This window comes from Danio rerio, chromosome 1 (assembly GCF_049306965.1).
Source record: "Danio rerio strain Tuebingen ecotype United States chromosome 1, GRCz12tu, whole genome shotgun sequence".
Classification (NCBI taxonomy): domain Eukaryota; kingdom Metazoa; phylum Chordata; class Actinopteri; order Cypriniformes; family Danionidae; genus Danio; species Danio rerio.
The window spans coordinates 26535001-26557717 of NC_133176.1; the positions used below are offsets into that span (position 1 = coordinate 26535001).

At 36.1% G+C, this 22717-nt stretch overlaps 1 protein-coding gene across 8 annotated transcripts in view; it reads right to left on the bottom strand.

Moving 5' to 3' along the window:
• Positions 1-22717, bottom strand: part of fbxw7 (F-box and WD repeat domain containing 7) — a 286374-nt gene that overhangs the window by 57220 nt on the left and 206437 nt on the right. For 2 of the 8 annotated variants that reach the window (XM_068219144.1, XM_073951527.1), the window contains exon 1: positions 3473-3717. The exons of the other annotated variants lie outside the window; for them this stretch is intronic. In XM_068219144.1, the coding sequence (XP_068075245.1) occupies positions 3473-3511 (39 nt within the window). In that variant the 5' untranslated portion in view covers positions 3512-3717. Of the gene's footprint in view, positions 1-3472; positions 3718-22717 lie in introns of those variants that run through there. 8 annotated transcript variants of the gene reach the window in all.

Sequence of the window (22717 nt, forward strand, 5' to 3'; positions counted from 1 at the left end):
AGGACTCACGGTTAATTGTCATCCGTACTAAAGCACCCCGTTTAAGAACTGATTTCTTTATAAAACTTCATCTTCACTGCCTGGCTGAGATATGATATAAAGTGTGTATCAGACAAAAAAAAGAGTCACTGCATTAAATTACATCTTTCCGCGCCATGTTTTTAAAATGGGGTGACACGTTGGCACAGTAGCACGTTCACCTTGCAGCAAGAAGGTCACTGGTTCGAGCCTCGACTGTGTCAGTTGGCAATTGTGTGGCGTTTGCATGTTCTCACCGCGTTTGCATGAGTTTCCTAAGGGTGTTCTGGTTTTCCCACAAGTCCTAAGACATGTGGTACAGGTGAATTGGGTAAGTTAAAATTGACCGTAGTGTATGAGTGCATGTATGGATGTTTCTCAGTGATGGGTTGTGGCTGGAATGGCATTAATTGCATAAAACATATGCTGGATAAGTTGGCGGTTCAATTCGCTGTGGTGACCCCAGATAGTAAAGGGACTAAGCCGAAAAGAAAATGAATGAATGAATGTCTTTAAAATATGAAAAGACCCCAGTATAAAGACCTGGAATGTTTGCACTAGCCTGCTGCTAATGACGGCGCCAGTCTTTCATCTTTTTTTAAAGCTTTAACAACTAAATGGGTGCTGAAATCTATTTAACGGATAATATTTGAATTGCATTATAATGTCGATGCTGTAAAAGAATTCTTATGAAATTGAAAAGTCACATAAAGCTTTCACCAGAAGTTCATCATTGGCTATAAACACTAGCTGTGCATATACCCAATTGACTTGCTAATACCAATTGCAGTTTGTTACAATGACAAACTGATTATTATGATGATTTAAAAAATATATATTATTACACAATTGTAACACCTACACCTAATTTATATTATATAAAAATATCTGTATTTTCAAATTCTGAAAATAATTGACAAACTACAGCCAACTGTAATATAGGGACAGTTCAAGTTAGTAAAAAACTAACATTTAACTCTATTAAAATGACCAGGTAAGATAGTTTGGATATTTTTGTGGCTAATTTAGAACACGGTATACAGTGGAACTGACATTTACTGGTATTGATATTCACAAAAAACTGGTCAAAACACCCACAAAAATCACATTTGCAGCAATTGATCAAATGTCAGGTGAAGCAGCTGTTTGCTACACTTGAGTGAAGTGGAACTGAAGGGTGTGTCTGATGATCATTTCTGAGGAGAAAACATGCTGTGAGAGTCGGAGGACTGCTATAACGTTGACAAGATGCAATATTCAGACCAAAATTTATTTTTTAATTAATTTTTCAATTTTTTTTTCAATTTTAATTTGTGTTTTTTTTTAATGAATGCACTAATCATTTAGTATCAGAACACAATCCCGTTTAGTTTAACACCTTTCAAGTCAACCACCTTCAATTAACAGGACAGCTTGGTATTAGAATATTAGTAAACACTCACAGCTGATTCTCCAGCTGATCTCACCACAAATGTAGGAAAACTGATAGGACAGGTATTGCAGCTTTTGCATGTAAAAATGCTTGAATGAAGAATAGATAAATAAAAAGATGCTATGAACCTGAGGATGTATGAAACCGTATACATTTAACTGCAAAATAGCCTGTGTGTAATCAAGAGTGTTAAAACTCTCTCAGGTTACTCCCTGAGAATGTGTAGCAAAACATGCAGGGAATGCCACACTCGCTAATCACTACTAATACCTAAACCTGTCAAGCATACTTGGTAAAAAGCACTTAACACAAAATAGTGTGAAGAAACTAAGCATTCATTTGCTTAGTTATACATTCATTTCAGTGAGTGGATTAGACTGTCGCTTCTCTCTAGGGTTCACAGCAAGAGCCATCTGATTTTAGATGAGTCACTGTGTAATCATTCTCAGTGTCTGTCACCACAGAGCAAAAATGGCTTGGTTTGTGGTTAACAGGAATGCTTGTGTTCATGGAAACCAGTCCAGTCTTGGCAAATAACCTGGTTTAGTAAATAAACCCTGAGATTTATGAATGAATAAATTTCATATGTGCTTTAATTAGGATATGCAATGGTCAAGAACGCAAGTCTATCTAAAGATCTAGCATTTTAAACTATAAAAGTGAGGTGTGCTTCTCAAATAAACACTTAAAAGTGATGGGAGAGAAAGTAAGATCAGTCAAAGAGTATCATGAAAGATATGGATCTATTTTCATATTTTGTCCATCTAAGGACATCAAACATCTTTAATGAGGCTTGCCTTTTACAACCAAACAATTAGCGAGATTGCCAGGAGCATCCGTCAACGTCACTGCAGTTCACTCAATGTTGTTCTGATCAGAGGACACCCTGAAAACTGCAGCGACTGCCAGCTTCTGATAAGCCCCTCCGATTTAAAACACCCACTTCACACAAATTAAAAATGGGAAAAGTGTGTGCTTTGTGCCCAGATGTGGCTCGGTTTTCTCCGTCAAATGCAATGACACAGTGACCCAATCACTGTCGGGTGGTCTGATGCCGCCAGCAGTGGAGGATACACACCCTTCAACAGGCAGCGTAGAAGCCCATGTTGTACCACACAGACACGACTCAAACCACTTCAAAAACCCCTGACATATCCTGCATCCTCAATGTTGTGATATTCTTTATTATATACATTTATATTAACAATACTGAAATAAAAGGAGGATTTCTGCTGTGTATCAGCATACAACACTGCAAAGCAGGAATTAATATTACCAACAGGTTTGCTCTGAATGGTGCAGGAAGATGTGTATCAAATATGATAGCATCATACTCATTTCAACTGAATCAAATAACAGTCAATCAGATTAAAAAAGCAGTTAAGCCTTTTACAGACTAACTAAATCAGATATACAAGTAAATAAGTCTTTAGTGCTGATGTATAGATGATGAATAGATGTATATGTAGAGAGCGCAGGTGCAGTGTGTGTATTAGGATGGGCAGATGGTGGAGAAATACTGATGGAGCCTATGTTCTTCAAACCCACCCCATATTCAAGCGCATCACATCCATTTCAACATACGAGGTTGTTGGGAAGGAGACTCAAAAGTATACTGTGAATAAATATAGCGTATGGCGATTCTCTGTCAGCTGGAGATTTTTCCGCAGTGGCCGTAAGAAGAGTCGCATATTTCACCGACGCACCCTTAAAGACGAGCACCGATCTAGCCGTGTGTGCGCGGTCAGAGCGCGACGCGACAAACCCGAATGCAGCTGTTCTAATCACCGGAGCTGCGTGCATTGCAAGCGCGCGCGTCGTATTTGAATATCACACATCTCGCTGTACGACTCGACATCACGCGCTTGCAGTTTACGCCGCTTCTTTGATTTATAACAGGAGCGTTGCTGTCGCGTCGCGTCAGCGGTGGTGGGCTATGAAACCGAGCCCCCCGAGAGAATGGCGGTATCGATAAAAAAAAACCCGCATTGCATCCGAACACGATCAACAGCGTTTACTTACTTTATAGAAGATCATCTTTAAAGTGCCGTAGAAACCCATGGTGATGGTGATGACGGTAATCCCGGCTGCGATTCACTGAGAGTCGATGAAGAATTTATGGTAATATATCTGCTCGATAAGGGCTATATTAATCCCGGATAGATCCGACAGGGACATACTCATCCACGGACGGATGCATTTGAAGCCGAAAAGGAAGATTCCAACGACCCGCCCGTCTGTCTCATTGACCGTCCTCTGAGCGGACTGACTGAGCCAACAGAAGGAGAGAGACGGGAGGGAGGAGAGTGAGAGAGAAAGCGCGAGAGAGAGAGAGAGAGAGAGAGAGAGAGAGAGAGAGAGAGAGAGAGAGAGAGAGAGAGAGAGAGAGAGAGAGAGAGAGAGAGAGAGAGACTGCCCTCTTCTTGAAATCTACACAAGATATTTATTCATACTCCAAGTTTTTTTGATGGCTTATATTATATTATATTATATTATATTATATTATATTATATTATATTATATTTATTGATCATATTATATTATATTAATTATATTATATTAATCATATTATATTAATCATATTATATTATATTTAGATCTTTAAATTATATTCTGAAAAACAAAGAAAAATTAGAAAGGTCCTTAATTATTTACATTATGCTATAATACATACTATAGGCCTAGACCATTTCAATGATGTCGCCATAAGCCCATAAACATTTCATAACTGTAAGAGGCAATTCAATCATAGCATTATTTATCAATACGTAGCTCTTTTTGGATTCTCGGAAGTAATAGAACTTTATGTAAACCAGAAAATACGTTAGGACCATTGTTTTTGGTTACATTTCTCAATATGGTCTATGTATATACTATAGCATGTATTATCAACAGATGTTTTCTCAGTATCTAATAAAGCCTATATCATTGTATAGCCATTTAAATATGGTTTAAGGACCTTTCAAACTCCTCAGCTTATTTAAGTGATCAATAAGCATCGCTAAACATTTTCATTATAAGATCCTTTATTTGGAGCAGGTTTAAAAAAAAAACTGATGGAGGGAGAAAAAATAAATTCAATACTATTTTTTTTGTGTCATCTTGGTATAAATGTGTCTTCATTGGTCAGTTGAGAAACATTAAATTGCCATGTTCTCCAATCTAATGCAGGTTCAACCCACTTTTAGGTTTAACACCCATTTTTACATCTATTTAGTATAATCCATTTGTATACGGTGTTTTAAATCACTTTAAAAGTGTTTATTGTGCAATAATGTCAGGCTAACTGCATATAATCCTATTAAAATGCTGTAATAAACCTACATGAAATCTCGCAATAAGACATATATTAAGTAGTGAAATCAATTTATTCTAAAAACCAAAAAACTGCAGAGATATAATCCTTATTCTCAGCTTTTGCATCAGAGCTCTGATCAATTTCGTGTTTATTTTGTGATGATGACTTGCTGACAGTACATTATCCTGCTTATTACATGGCAGCCTAAATAAATGGCCATGAAAAATTGATTTGAGCTATAATTCATTTATTAGACAGTAGAGAGACGGAAAAACCCAAGGAGGAAAACGATTTCCCAAGTGAGCAGGTCAGTTACACAAGTCTGCCATGAAAAACTGTTTTTATACTCAGAATATTTTACTTCTGAAACCTACGACTGACACATCAGAATGAATCCCATAGAGCTCTCTAATAAATCTTATTACGCTAATAAGAACACAAATATGGGCAGAAATGAATTGCTGGCTCTTAAGAAGATGCACAGGGATCAGATGACAGGATTTCTGCAGTTGAAATGTTTGGTGCAGTTCAGTCAACATTGCCTTGCATGCTGTCAGAGGACGAAAGTGGAAGAGCATGAGATTAAAATCAACCGAAACTGGGTGGTGCATGTTTTACACTTGATGCCGGTTCTAAGCCCGCCTCTCAAACGCAGAAGATGATTGCTGACCCCACCTCTTGTTGTTTCCGTCAGACTGAGCAGGTGGTATTTGGCACTCGGGGTGGTTTTGTGTGCTGACTGGATGATTAAAGATCGCCCAAGCGTAGACAGACAAGAGAGTTGTGGAGCAAATAAAAACTAACTTAAATATTTCAAATATTATCTACACTAAACTACAATAAGGTGATGTTTAATGTGCAGTGGAGGAAAACCACAACTAGAAGGTTTTGCAGGTAAACAGAACTGTTGATAACTAGTTGTAAATTAATTATTTAAAAATTGTAAAATCTGATTTAATAAATAGTAATTAATTTTATTAGAAACAGTTCCAGTATTAATTAAACTTATAGTAATAAATCATTAATTGCCAAAATTCACTGCAAGCAAAAAATCTTAATATATAAAATGTATAGAATTTGTAATTAAGCAAAATATGAATTCTGTAATGGATTTATTTACTGTTCAGGTTAATATCTACAATTAGGGATAAATACATTTGCATTTTCTTCTAAAACAGCATTTTTCTCAAAATCCTGTATGTAGGCTCTACTCACTTTTATAGTGACGGAAAGGTTCTTTTCATTGCCTTTCAAGTGAAATAACAGAAACACATGAGGCTGGGAAAAATGCTTATTTTAGGAAAACATTTAAGACTGCATTTAGAGGTTACTGCATCTGAACCCTTTATAAATATTTATAAATATATTTAAATATTTATAAAAATATATTCCAAAAATTAAACAATAAAATATTTTCTTTTCATTATTATATATATAATAGGTTTTCTCTTTAGCTTTTTCCATCTCTTCAATGTCTAATAAATGAATTATAGCTCAAATCTATTTTTTCATGGCTATTTATCTAGGCAGCCATGTAATAAGCAGAATAATGTACAGTCAGCAATAAAAAGATTAACATATTAAATATATGATTTATTCATCTTTGCTAATATGCTATTTGCTTAGAGATTAAGGTTCAACGACAAATTGGTAAATTGAATAAAATATTTCCAAAAGTGTCACCATTGTATGACAAATGTCAGTTTTAAGTTCCAACCTGTCTCATTTGTCTCAAATTACAGAGTATGTGGAACAAAATATTTCAACATTAAACATTTTAACAGCGAGTTAAACAACATATTTTAATGCACTAGCAGTTTTGAAATAAACTACCTGAAGTAAAAATGTGACTATTTATTTATTCATTTTAATACATTGAATTAAATTTTTAAGCTTTACCCCATTACTTAAGGAAAACAAAAAAATTGACAAATATAAATAAGATTAACATTATCTGATGAATGCTATAGACATATTGTTCATTATTAGTTCAGCAAATATGACCAAATCAAAGCTTATTGTAAATCATTAGCAAAATACTTTGTCTACCAACACCTAAATCCAAGAAATCAGATGCATACTGGTTTTGCCTCTTTCCTGTTCATTCACAAGATTTTTTCATCAGTTTTGAACAATCAGACAAAAGATGAAAGGAGGTCACTCAATGAGGTGTTCCTGTGATTCACTGAACAAGTTGGGACATGTCCTACAGACACCTCAGTGATGCTTACACTGAACCACCCTGACTGCCTTATAAGATTACACAGTGCAGTGAGAAATGCTACATTGTGTTCTGGGCACTCATAATTACACTTTCATGAAAGGATTGCAGATTGAACATATGAAATATTTCAAGCGTGCTTTGTATGACTAAAGCTACCTTCGTGTCATACTACAATTATGTCCAAGTTGTTTTTGCGAATAAAATCATTACTTATTTACTCATACCCAATTACTAATCCTAAACAATGCAGTTTCAGTAAAAGCCAACCGATTTAAACCTCATTAGACAACTGACAGGACTACTGCATCACTGACAAACTGAGAACACAGTCACTGAAGCTTAACGCCAAACAAACGCCTAAAGTTTCTGTGTCATGGCTTTTGTTCACAGGTAACAGACCATGACATTCGTCTATCAGTACCAGATCCCAAAACAGAAGTTGCCATGCTTCGAACCCAAAATATTTAGTCATTCTTATACCTAAATTTTTTTTAAAAAGCACAAACAAATTCTGAAAGTGTGATGTAGCCAGACTAAAACCTCTAGGGACTGGTGTTACAATGCTCATTAAAGTGTAATCAAGACAAATGAAACGTAGGAATGCATCAAGGAAGTGTTAACAAATGTGATCTCTGCCATTTGCCTGACATTCATTAGAAAGGAAACGGCACAGGATTAACAGAGCATCTACTTGTGAAACAATCAGCATGGCATCAAGCACCTTTTATCGATTGCAGAGGGCAAGGTGCTCACAAATGACACTAAACTGAGTTAAGGCTACAAGTAACCACGTTGTTAGTGGAGTGAGCGGTTTTAAACAACAACTTTCGAATCAACGTCCTAATCCGCCTCTCCAATTCAAACTGATTTGAAGAGAAATCCATTTAGGAGTAAAACACTGTTGCCTCATCCTGATAATGAAAGAGCAGACACACAAAACGCTATTAATGAATTCTGTTTACAATGGGTGCTGCTGCTTAACTCCAGCAAGTGAGTAAAAGATAAAAGCCTCTTTCTGCCTCGTATGAAAACATTTTCAGTGATTTGATCACAAACGTCCACCAAGATTTGGCTTTGACCAGGTAGTAACATGTTTTCTCTGCAGTAATCACGTCGCGATCCTCCTTAATCTTTTTTAATTACACTGTATCACTTTCATGGGAGTGTTCAGTGTGACATTCAGATTAATAAATTAATCATATGAATGAACAAATCAGCAAATAACACCAGAAAATATATCTTGTATACTTGAAAAATATAACTTACCATAGCATGACAACAATATCTTAAAGTATTAGTTAACTTCTTCTTAGTTAATTAGTCACCTAATTTCGAACCCCTGAGATATTTGCTTATCATTAAAACTTGTATTAAATTTTTGTGCACCAATAAATAGTAAACTTCTACTACGTTTACTATGGGCAATATGCTGCCTATGTGTTGTGCTGCTGACTCAAATGGGAATACACAACACAATCTCACGGCAATTCGTAACTTTTTGATTTAGTGGCTAATTCGTATAAATTTGTACGATCTAATTCGTACAATTTAGTACGATTTGCTCATCCCCCAATGACGCTTGGGTTTAGGTGCCACGCCTCCTTTTTAAAATCGTACAATTTTGTACGACTGAAATCGTACGAAGTCGTACGAATTAGCCACTAAACTGGCAAAACGTAAAATACTAACGATTTCACGTGATATCAGGCTGGAATACATTGTACTGACTACAATACATAAACATTAATGACCTGACAAAAAAGGGAGTATATAGGCTAACAAAGTAAACTATTTTTTTTCTATTGCACAAAAGTGTTTGTGGAGCTTTGTATGATTACAGTATAATTACACTAAAATCTCATGGAATGTTTTGACCATGTTTTAGGTTCATTTTCTGAATGTCGTGAATATCGTGGGACCATTACTTTCTATGGAGAAGAAGAGAGCTCCCAGATTTCATCCAAAATATCTTAATTTGTGTTCTAAAGATGAGGGTGAGTAACAGAGCTTTCATTTTTGGGTGAACTAACCCTTTAAGTCAGAAGGGTTCATAATCACAGGTAGTATACCATATGTTCAAATGCAATTAACTACATAAACATTAATCTTATTTAAATAAAATCAACTGTATTTGACTACTATGGTGAGCGCATATGCATTTGAATATACCTGCAGTGTTTAGAATAATTGAGTACATCTCATTTTGAAAATTAATATTTTATCCATTTCAGTGAATATAGACAATGTATTTTGGTGCATTTAAACAAAACATATTTATTAAACAAATATATTAATTAAAATAGTCACCAAATATTTAGAATTTTTAAAAAAAATATTTTTCTATAACATAAATGTGTGTACTAGTCTTTGGACATTTATCGCAAATCATTTTGTTAGATAAGCTCCAGGTTTGGCTTCAGTACTGACTAATCTAATTTAATAATGTATATGCACAGTTTTTTAATAATGTATAGCTTCCTATTAAAAATATCAATTTAAAAACTTTAGAGGGGTGTACTTCTATGCTTAGCACTGTATGTATAAAACATTGTCCATTTGTAAATGAGTTGGGAACAATATCTTAAAGGGATGGTTCACACAAAAATGAAAATGTACAAACTTTTTACTCAAGTGGTTCCAAACTTTCAAGTGTATGTTGAACAAACAAATATAGTTTGAATAAAGCTGAAAACATCCAACAATAGAGATCCATAATAGATTTAACAAATACTATGCGTCAATGGTTACAGATTTGTAGCTTTCTTCAAAACACCTGTATTTGTGATTAACAAAAGAAGTCAAACAGATTTAAAAGTGAAGAGTGAATAAATGGCAACAACATTTTAGGGCTAGGCAATTAATCGAAAATCCGATTTCGATTATGGCTTCTAACGATTATGAAAAACCATTAATCGAGATAAATGATTATTGCATCATATACCAAAAGCGCGAAAGACCACGTGCTTATGTGTGTGTGCAACATGCGCACACACAAGCACGCGGTCAGCATTCGGTCTCATTCGCACACTGAGACAAGCAGAGAAGCGCAGACATCTAAAGTAATCTTAACATGAGCGCTTTAATGGTCAAATAGGTGTCAAAATGCGGTGATTAGGGATTATTCATATTAAACCTCATTTGAGTAATAAACAAACGAGTTGAGAATCAAAAGACACATGAAAGAGAAACCATTAGTGACGGTGCGAAAAGCTGGCGCCTCTTTTAGCATTAATCAAACGACGAGAAATGAAATTTCCGTTTAATGGAAAGAATTTTTTTTTACTTATTTCTGAACATAATAGTTTTGTTATATCATGTCTAATTACTGATTTGTTTTATCTTTGCTATGATGACAGAACATAACATTTTACTAGATGCAGTAAATGACAAGCATTCAAATTAAAGTGCAGTTCAAAGGTTTAATTAGAGTAATTAGGCAAGTCATTGTATAACAGTAGTTTCTTCTGCAGACAATCAAAAAATATATTGCTTAAGGGGGCTAATAATATTGACCCTTAAAATGGGTTTCAAAAGATTTAAACCTGCTTTTATTCTAGCTAAAATAAAAAAAAAATAAAAATAAGACTTTCTCCTGAAGAAAAAAAATATTAAGAGGAAATACTGTTTAAATTCCTCACTCTGTTAAACATAATTTGGGAAATAGTTATTTAAAAAAAACAAAATTCTCAGGAGCGCTAATAATTTTGACTTTAACTGATAATAGTTTTAAATAATTGTGATTAAAATTATGACCAAAATAATCGTGATTATGATTTTTTCCAAAATCGAGCAGCCCTACAACTTTTTCATTTTTCAATTTTAATGAAAACTATTAAGTGGTGTCCAAACCTGGTCCTGGAGAGCCAGTATCCTGCTGAGTTAAGCTTCAACTTGCTTCAACACACCTGCCAGCAAGTTTCTAGTATATCTAGTAAAAGCTTGATTAGCTGTTTTTTTTTTTTTTTTTTAATTGTAATCGCAATTTGATTTAATTAAAATCACACAGCCCTAGTCTAGACTAGACAAAAATACAACTTTATATTCCCCCTAAATTTAGAACAAGCAATTTCCACAACACTATTTGAAAGGTTGGTGTAGGTGCCAATTTAATTAGGTCATGGTTAAAATGCCCTTTATTTTTATCATTTTTGTTGTGAAAATCCCTTTAGTTTGTTCTATTCAGACTACAAGGTGAATAAATAAATAAACCAGCTAATCTTTTCAGGTGCAGCAATACTGTATTCTGCTGGGAGTGGACCACACAGAGTAACTGCAACCAAGTGATGGGGGCAAAATTGCACCTGTCAAAAGTTTCCAAGCAATTTGTTGATGAATTGCTCGGAAAAACTCTTCATCTCACACGAGTTCCAATGAACCTGTGTCCTGAAGCCAATGAAACTGGAGAGTGAGTGAACCTCTATAAGGGGCTTTTACAGCAATGACCTTGCTCAAAAAGTCTGTACGAAATCACGATTATCTTGGGATATTGTACATTTTTTGCAAGTGCTAACACTTATCTTTGTCCTTCACCAACAGAAAACCTTGTATTTTGTTGGAATGAATCTAAAAATTGCAGGTGTGATGATCCATCTCTTGACTGTTGGAACATCACCATGGCAATCCCTAAACAAACTGGAGTGTGTATGTATGTTAAGGAGGGGTCACGGGACTGGGAGTTTGTGTATAAAGCTCTTTCTCTTGCCTCTGCTGACAAAAAAACCCTCCTAAACTTTACAAAGCAGATAGGAATGCGTGGCATGTGAGAAAGGTCCTGCCTGTGTCTTTTGAAGAGACTCTGACCCCTCCGCGTTCGCAGTGGAAAATTAACCAACTCCATGGCGAGAGATTTTCCCTGACATGCAACCGAAAAAAAAACAGGTGCTTTCCTGGGAACGTTAAGTTGCAAAGTCCATTCTGTTATCTCCCAATTTCATGGATTTTTAGAATGATATAGATATGCTTAAAGCAACAAGACCTGTCAGCCACTAGATAGATGGCCTACAACAACGTTATATTGTTTTAGCGAAGCGCCAACACAGGTGCCAAGAAAATGTTAATTCCTTAAGACGCTATCACAAATCAAGCAGGCAAAACGCCAAAAACATGCTGCAAACAGGAGGACAGCTAGTGAAAAAATTGTGGGTTTAAGAGTGAAATTACAAAGGCTCATTTTTGTGATGATCTATTAAAAACTCATTTTAAGTAGAACATTTTGGGCCATAAAATCAAAGTTACTATCATAATGAAGCAAAAAAAGAACGTATAGAATAATGACATTATTGGTTGAAAAACATATTGGGTAGTTTGGCATAATCCATCATTGCTTTAGAAAAACAAAAACCTTAACATATATATTTTTTTAAACATTAGAAATCTGGGTCTTTTAGGGAAATGTGAATGAATTTGATAGAAAAAAATGTCTAAATATGATCCACAAGGCCGTTGATGATCTTTATAATGCAATTTTGTTTGCATTTTCTTCCTTTCAATAGCAGATATCAACACATTAAATACCAGTAAAATTGTAACTAAACAAAGACAAGTTTACTTGACAAATCTGAGACGAGCTTTTTTAAACATTATTTTAATATTCATGGTCATTGTAACAATCATTCTGAAAATCACAGGCCTGAAAACTTGAATAGTTTCTGAAACACTAAGGCAAAGCATTCCTGAAGCTCATTTAGACATTGTGCATTTGCCCTTTTTGAAAAGAAAATGGAGGACAGGCAGTGTCCTCACCATGAATGGGCAACCGGTGCGGAGCGAGCAAACGCACATTCCAATCGGGCAGATGACACCGAGGTTAATGAATTCGCCTGCGGACTGCCATGTCCTACGAAGCACAATGATGCCATCTGCTCCTGACCTGAACGTTTAGCCTCCAACTTGACAATAAGACCCTGATTCATAACGTTTGATTGGGTCATGACGAACGACGTTCAGGCAGCATCACACATGGCTGAGTGAATGATGAGATGGAATGATACACGAGACATCTTAGGGTCACTGTTCAATTTAGGAATTGGATAAACAACAATGCTGGGTAAATGAAACCAGATGTGCACAAAGCACAGAAGAGCAGAGGGAAATTACTTCTGTGCTTTCAGGGAAAAAAAAATCAATTAACCTGAGATGGAGATGCAAACGCAAATGCTTTGTAACAAATATTATTATAAAATATCCTCTAAATATGATCCAGAAACCTCAATTTTCTTACATTTTTTAGTCACAATAAATACAATGAATATAAAGCATCTTAACTTTTCAATTCCGTTTTGAGTTGTTAGAATATCATCACGGTCTGATGCACAGATTTTTCACAATTAGCCAAAGTACCATTTAGTTTGACATGCGCACCCTACATAAGCAGAATCAATTAAATTTCAGAGGTCATACATGCAAATGTATTTTACATTTGCTCCATTTGTTCCAAGAACTAAACTAAGCATGCATGCGCATCGACCCTTGCACGCTGATCTAATCTTGCAATATGACTGCCATAAATTCTTCACAAACATACAAACCCATGTGCTGTTAAACATGCAGTAAAATCTAAATAGAGATTTGTGTTTGTTAGCAACAAATAAGGCCTTTTTTAATAGCAAGTCATTTTCTGAAGGCCCCTAAGAACTTTCTATTAGTAGGAAAACTACAAAGATTTTTGTAAAGCAAAAGTAGCTAAATAAATGCCATTTAGTTTTTGAAGGGAGTTTATGGACAACCCTCTTAAAACAGCAAGAAAGAGGACTACAAAACGCCTCCAGGTGTTGTTTGCCTACATTAGGACTGCAATTTTACCCGGGCTGCAGATGTAATGTTGGGTAATTAGTGGAGACAGAGGCTACTGATTTATTTTTCCATCTGTTTGAGAAGTTCAGAAGCTTTCCATGCATGTTACAGAGACTGCTACTGACTTGTCACAGACCGGTTCCTCTGCATTCTTCAGCGGATATTCACTAGCCTAAGGCTTTACCTTACATTAAGGATTTCAAGTCTAGAGCAGAGGTGTCAAATTAAGTATCCTGCAGATTTAGTCTCCAATTATAATTGAACACATGTGCAAACCAACTAATCAAACTCTTCAGGATCCCTAGAAATTTCCAAGCAAATATGAGTTGGGTTTGGACACGTAATATTCAGAACACTGAATCACTACACATTCAAAAATTAAGGGCACAAACTGTCACTTGCACAGTGCCTTAACACTTTTTTTCATCAGGAAAGGGTTAGGAAAGGGTCACTCAATTGATTTCGTTACAATACAGTTTGTAAAGTAATTTTTTCTGTTTATTAGTAGATATATTAAAAGTGAGAATTGCTTTGTTTAACCAAATAAGCATTTCTAGATGAATACGCATTGTAAACATTCAATTGTTTTTTTGTTTTTTTTAATGACTTGTCATTTTAAGTTTTTAGTTATGATACTCAGATTTTTTACAAATGTTCTGCAGAAATAGCAAAAAGTGTCTGCAGATACTGTCTGGCCCTAGGTATAAGTACATTTCACTCATGTTTATCGTTGACGTCTACTGCAATGAGCATGCACAGTATGCACAAAATTCCAGGCATAAGTGTATTATTTAAAAAAAACATGAATACATTTTTTTTTCATGAATTTCATTTCATTTCACCTAATTTTCTTTCACAGCATGTAACTTTTTCCCGCAATCTGTGAACCAGGTGTGTGCGCACACTGTAGGGGAGGTAAAACAGATGTGGAAATGCTTGTGTAATACCAGGCAAAAGCACAAGGGTGACTAAAGCATAACAAACAAGTGCCAAAACCATAAGGTTCAGCAGCGCCACCTTGTGAATTTCTGTTTTTCAGTAAGTGCTTACTAACAGAGTGGATTTGCATGTTCACTTAAACCATTGCCATTGAATATTGCTTAGGTATGAATGACGAAAAACGTCTCAAAATCATCCCGGTTAGAATAAACCAGATTAATTTAAGGTACGCATACCTTAAATTCGCCTTTAAGGTATGAAACTGAACACTTTAATTACAAATAAATACCCATTGAGCTCCGGTGACAGCTTTTATATCTTTCAAACGCCGAGTTCAGACTGCATGATTTTAGCCCCGATTTTGACTCACAGAAAGCTTTTGAGAAAAATCGCTGACAAATTCCCGTAATCACATGGAAAAACGATGCTCGTTCATGTGAGTAACAATCACACAATAGCCCCTTTCACACATACAGACCCTTCCGGAAAATTACCGGCAATTTTCCGGGAAGGTCTGTATGTGTAAACAGGCCCTTTTTTGAAAATACCTGTAAATTCATTCTGGCTATTTTCCGGAAAGAGAAGTTGTAACATTACCGGTAATTTGCCGGAATGCTGCGCTGTGTGAATGCAGAAGGAAGATTGCTGAAAAGAGCGCGTGCACGTCTAGAACGTGCTGACATGAGACATCTGCTTTAGCCAATCAGAACAATCAAACGCATTCACGTCCACGCGGTTTATGAGAATAAAAGAATTTGAATATTTTACCAGACATATTTAGCTGCTAGGTGTTAGTCAGATCACGTTTATTTGTTCATCTTAATGCCAACTGTGTAAATAATTATCGATAAGATGCTTATGACAAGCCATTGTTTGTTTACCTTCAAGCTTTGTGTGTGCCCGTGAAACAGCCCGCGAGCGCCAGCACATACAAATTTCATGTACATCGACATGCGAAAGTGTTTCTCTATATTTCTTCGAAGTTGTTCACAACACTGATCCATCCACAGAGTTTGTAATGTAGTCAAATGTTTACAAACACAAGCCCAGCCATTTAAAGCTCATTTCTGGTTAATAATGTCAGAATTTACTGGTATTTTGGATTGGATGTGTAAATGCTCTTATTTACTGGTATCAGTGTGTGAAAGGGGCTAATATGAACTATCAGAGACACAACAAATATTTGGCATGCCAATTGGCGATTCAAATCATGACGTGTGAAATGTGTTTTGATTAAAAATAACATCAGTGATTAACTACAGCCAATAAGAGAGCAGCATCCACTAGTATGGGTATCTAGAGACTCAAGAATTTAAAATGGCTTCTTTTCAGTCGTTTTGTAGTTAATAATAGATATAGTACATGACCTTGCGTTGCTTCCATGTCACCTCTCGCGTGTTTAGTTGAGAGACGTAATTTGCAGACCGAAACAAAGTTGTCAGCAATTCTTCCTATTTTAAAGTCGCCAATCCGTTTAGCAGTGAGAACACAACAACGATGAAGCGCTACCCTAGATAGTCATGCAGTGTGAAAACATCTGTGACAAAACAACTGCAAAAATCATGCAGACTGAACTCGCATAATTGCAGGAGCAAGACTGGACACCCATAGTGTATTACTGGACCACAACCAAATCTGCACTGAATGAGCTGATAAGTTGAATAAAATGCGTTTGATTTAGAAAACAATTTCCGGGTGGAGGGGAGGGTGGGTACTCCAGGATTGCATTTATAAACCATTGTTCTTGAGAACCTCAACACGAACTGGGGTGCTGACCTTAAAGTAATTCAGTGAGCAGATATGATAAGTTAACCCCACCCCCGATAGCTTGAAATGAACCGTAACAGGAGGGTAGCAGTCAGTCCTGTGCAACATGAAAGAACAAACTGTTAAAAGCTTCACTTTTGACCCTCTGTGTTGCAGTGAAAGGCAGGATTCTTCAAAGGTGCGCTGACCTTTAGCATAGCAGATTCACACAGAAAGTCGTTACTCTGCTCTGGTTTCATAGGATGATTTTCAGGCCCCGCAAAGCGTGGTAAACCCAGGTAATGTGAGAAAAGAGACATGTGAAGACGCTACTGGCAATGGCATCTGGAATCAACATCTTTGTTTAATGTTTAGAAGGCCAAACAGTATTACTGTATTGTACCACTCTGGAAGTCAAGGATGTGAAAAACTCCAAAGTCTCCAAAGTCAGTAAGGCAAGAATCTAGTAACAAACACAATTAGCAAAAGAAAAAGTGTCAATGCATGACAGGCAAATCCCCCATAATGTGTGAAGTTTGTAAGGTGTTTAATCTGAAGACAGTTGCCTTGGGTCTGCTCAGAGCAGGTGCATATCTATCTGTAAATCCGATGCAATCTAGTGCCACAGCAGTTGTTCATATTCTAGTGGAGGCTTTTCGTCCATCTCCCACTTTGATGAGTCATATGGTGCAGATACTGCAGACATGTCCAGATATAACATCTCTGACCGTCCTCCTTATTCAAAGAAAGTCTCATTAAAAGCTGACCTTTCGTGGGCTGTTTGTTTTGTGGCGACACACTTGAAAAGAGGCCATTTTTTTGTAGAATCAGTTACAGCAGCAGAGTGTGTGTGTGTGTGTGTGTGTGTGTGTGTGTGTGTGTGTGTGTGTGTGTGTGTGTGTGTGTGTGCGCGCATGTGTGTAAATGAGAAAGCAGTCGGCTATGGAAGGTCAACTAACACCATGTAGAAGATGATGATTACCACCAACAGATAAAAATAGACCCAGATTACAGTCCTGGAGCTCCACTAACAATGTTTTGTACTCTCACGAATGCATTTAAAGCTAAAGAAAGGAGACATGAAGTCTGTGGGGTGAGAGACCGCTGTGGTCTTGAAACCTCTGTGTGAACCAAACAAGTCTCAGTTAAAGAGGGGGAAAAATAAAAATATAAATACCCCCTACAGCAGCTATAAGTTCTAAACTTGTTCCTACAGATTTTTTAGCACTCTCAATGTGAAAGATGAACTTTGTAGAGGGAGGTGAAAGATTGTTCCGTTAGCACATTCCTTTTCCTTCGGTTGTACTTTAGTCTTCTCTAAGGAAACTGTGTGATGGATTAAGTGTATCCAGAGTTGGTTTTATCCGAGTAAAATTTAAAGTAATGCTCTAGAGTTTGAGAAAGTCGACAAACTGATGAAGCACAGGTCTGGAAAAGCTAGATTTCAGCAAAGTAATCTCAGGATCTAACAGTATACTGCCTGTGATATATGGCCTTCTCAGGTGAGTCAGAGATGCTCTCACGTGGAAGGAATGTAGGTGGAACATCTTGGCAAAACAAGTGTGCAACACTTGCTGGAGTCCAAGATTGAGTATCAACTCATTTGGCACACAGACCCTGTTTACACCTGGTATTAACATGTGTTTTTGTCAATCCAATTACAAGGGGGTGGCACTAAATACAGTTGCAAAAGGGATCTAAATCATTTATATACATTCTTATATCAGTTATGTGGAAAAACACACAAAAAATCTAGTTAGTTAAATGTTTTATAGAAATAAACTAGTGTTTGACTAAAAAAAATGACTTTCTGAATACAGCTGTCTTGCATACAATAGCAACCATTTCACAGCACCTTCGAAATGGCGAGCGTTTTTATGAATGTATAAAACCATTCATGAATGCATCATGATCCGTCTTTGTAATGAACGTAACACTCAATGACACTCAATCCAATTGCTAAGCCATTTACTTAAGATGTTTTAAAACTAAGTTAAAACAATGTAAATTCAGACAATAATGCATCCCAAACCTGTATAAATGCTCAATTAAGGACTTAAAAATATTGAATTAATTTATTTAATTTATTATTTAAGCATTAAAATTCACCAAAATGTGTAGATCCTATAGTTAATAGTTATTTTAACTACACAAAATATACATAATTTAAAACATCATATAACTAAAATCCTATAGACCATTTCAATGTGGTGATGTCATTGAATGTTGTCATGAACGTTTCTCTTTTTGGATTCTCCTAAGCAATAGAAATAAAAAATGTAAAACAGGAAATGCGTGTGTTTTTGTACAATGGGGTAAAGTATAAATACGTTGTATTGGTGCTCTTTCCCATACCAATCATACATTAGATCAGTGGGTAGAAAGTACAGTTAGTGGTCTTGTGGCTTTTCAAACATATTTGAGTCGACCACAAGCATTTATGCAATGAAAGCAATCCAATCAAGTGCATTTCAAATACTCTTGGTATCTGCGGTTGAGGCAGGACTAGCTGAAACAAAGATCCTCACCTGTTTTAACACTGTTCACTAGTAACAGCTTTGTAGGCTTTTCTTGACTTTTAAGTAAACGTTTACATGAGCAGTTATCTCTGTAACATCAAGCACCCTTAACGATACAACAGCAATGGCTTCTCACAAACTTGAACAAGAAATCTTTCATCTGCCACTGAAGTGTACTTGTCAGACTATTTGATGTGATCTCAGTGAGATCTTGAATAAAAGCCAACACACACTGGACTTCAACAATTTTATATGGGACTGTCCAATGTAGTGTAGAGCTGTAAGCGAGTCATAAAAGTTAGGCACGACAGGGACTGAGCCTGACAAGTACATTTTTATTGACAGTTTTTTAAAAGCCCAAACTCGTTTACAGCCCAACATTATTCAAATGTGCACATGCACACAGCTCTTTTGCCTTTTTTCAAGAATGAGTCGTTTATATGCGTTTTAACATAATTTACATATAAGAAACATATAGGCCACCAAGAAGTTGGAACAAAGAAATAATTCCTCTGTAACATCATAACATTTCAGCACTCTAAATAGGCCTAGCCTTTAAATTGGCCAACACCAGTAAAAATAAGTCTCTTAAATTAAATTAAAATCAATTCTAAATTATGACTAGTATTTGGCAATAACAAAATTAAGATAAAGACTCTGTGGGATTTGTTTGGCCACTTCTCTTTACAATCTAGCCTTAAATCGACAGTAAATCTGAATATTAAAAGAATAATACAAGCACTACCCTGAACCCGGCCCCTTCTAAAATGATAGAAACTAAGCCCGAACTCATCAGGTCCCATCTGGTTCGGGCAAAGATCTTCAGCTCTAATGCAGTGTCCGAAACCCAAAACTCACGTTGGTACTAAAAAACAAGCTGATAGAGTGTAGCAGCAGTGACATTTCGTGGTTGACAAGAAGGAAGACAAAGACATCTATATTCTGAGATGCGTACACTTCATGCAGCAAGTGTTTAACTACAGTAAAAGCCCTAATCTAGACATTTAGCTTAAACCATGTAAACGTGCTTTACTGCACCAGGCATGTTCAGTCTTGTTGCTGCTGTCATTAGGTGTTTCCTCTTACACCAGCTCTTGTTCCAGACACTCCAGTCTGGCTGGTATAATACATAGTATTTCGGCGCTGAGGGAGGATCTTAACCATGCGGTTAAACCACAATTGCAGCTCTTTCATATCCATGTACTCTGACGCTGATTCTGAACCAGTTTCACCTCTTCAAATCTTACGCCTCCATGAGAAAACGGCATCAAAGCTGATCAGACATCAGTGTAAAACTTTCATCTCGAGGTGCTTTCCACAAGAACAACAGCTTTTGAAATGAGGAACAGAAAAAAAACACCTGAAAAAAAAAAATCAATCATATCTAAACGTACTACTGGTTGCTCTACTCCAGAAAGGAGAGGGGGAAAAACTTGGCAAAGAAACAAACAGTTTTTGACTTTTGTTTGGATGATGTGCGAATCCAGATGATGTAATACAACAGCAATGCTGGCTTGTCTCGGATGTTCACTGAAAGACACTGCAACTAAACTTTTAATAGAGGAACAATGTAGATTTTTCTTTAATTTGGAACAGAACCATGTTCCATCACTGACTGGCAACACAAATATTGACAAAACGGTGATTTACTGACTCAAGTCTAGTCAGTTTAGCTGTGGATGGTAGTCAGATCTTAAATGAGTCTATAAACACCTTTACAGGCAAAGAAACCCATTCAAATGTCTTTATTCAAGTCCAAAAGAAGAGTAGGAGTGACTCCAATAAAACAGTAAGGATCAGATTTAGCTCAATTATGAAGCAGTGCCTGTGGCGAAGGTTTAAAATGCTAACCACACGCAAACAGACAGAGTACACATAAGCAGGCTCCTTCAAGGGCCTCAGGAAAGGCCTAAGGGCTTGGAGGAGCTCTCGTTCATTCCCTTATCTCCAACAGCTTTCAGAAAAACAACTCAAATTCAGTTGTTCAAAACTGTTTGAATTGCTTGGAATCTGAAAGGTGCAAACGCTTTAATTGCACATACAGGATCTAATTATACAAGGTTTGAATGTGGAGCACGATTAATCACTTGAGGCACAAACCTCTGTCCCATGAGATATAAGAGAGACCCGTGACTCTGGGTCAAGATGTGGAAGTGTGATGAAGTAATTACTCTTAGTCAGGCCCTGAAGGACAAAGAGTGACAGCCGCTAACGGGATAATATCAAGTGTTTGGTTACATCTCCAGAGGGTTGACTGAGCAGCCAGTGCTGAACCGAGCCGTGATCCTCTCAGCTCCTGCTGTCTGTGTGTACCGCGAAACCACAAGAGCGCTTTCTCCTAAACTAATACCATGAGTGACAGCTTAGGTGAGGGAAGAACACAATGTAGCAATCAAAGAGACAGACTGAGATAGGGAGAAAGAAAGCAGGATGAAAATAAGAAATAATAAAAAGACTGTCATACACTATACTTTTGTTTGATGCGTTACATGACCCTCTACAGTCTACACATGGCCCAAGGTTTACTGGGCCCAAGGTTTACTTGATTATTTTTAGTGATGCACAGTTATTTTGAAATCAAGTAATCCTTCATTCATTCAAAATATCTCACTTGTAATACTTGAGCATATTTACTGTACAAAACTTAGTGACTATGAGGGCAAAAAAAAAAAAAAAAAAAAGAAAGAAAAAAAAGGATCGTTCATTAATCCTAATCGAGTTCAATTAATTGAGATTTTGATTTTAGGCCAAATCAACCTGTGCTATTATTTACCCAACAAACAACCAAACATGTGTCCTTGGAGTACACTGGTCAATCAGACATTGTCAATCACGATTAAAAATGCAAACCTTTTCTTGAGAATGTGTGAAGAATTTTATTCTTGAGCAGTCAAATTGTATGGGCGGCCAACATAGTTAACAACCAGATATTATGCAGAAACACAGATCAGTTAGAGAAGACAGAATTGTTGACATGTTACAGCATATGGCTGGGCGATTTGGCCTAAAATCAAAATTTTTTCTAAATTTCGATTAATAAATGGATATTTCATTTATTTTATGCTTTTGCCCTCATAGTTCACTGACAAGTTTTGTACAGTAAATGTGCTCAGATATTACAGGTTAGGCATGGGCCGACATAGGATTCTGATGGTATGATAACCTTGGATTAAAATATCACGGTTTTGCGGTATTATAATTACTGCTCTAAAATAAAAGTTTTTTTTAACTAAGTTAAAAAAAAAATAAATAAATAAATAACTTTCTCTCTTTGAACACAAAAAAATATTTTATTTTAGGAAACTTTTATAATATTTTGGAGAAGTAAACCTGTAAGGCTAAATAGTTTAAGTTAATCATTGACTTCTGCTGTCTTTAATAATTTCTAAAGCACTGATTTCTTTACAATTTAAAATGGCATATTTGGATATCTTTTCCGCTAAAGATACTGTTGTCCTAAAACAATTAAAAAAAAAAAATCTTACACATACCTTAGGAACAGTTTAGAAAATGTAAAAGTTTTAAAACCTGACTTTTCCAAACCATTGTTTACCTAAATGGTTTTTGCCCCATGCCTAATACAAGTGGGAGGTTTTTTAATGAAGGGTGCATTATTTGATTTTAAAATAATTTAAGGCAACGGCTATTTATGATTATTTATTGAACATTAACATTGAACAACTGAAATTAAAACTCATTGCCAAAAACCAAGTCACGTGGCTCCATATGCAGTGGGGAAAGTAATTGAG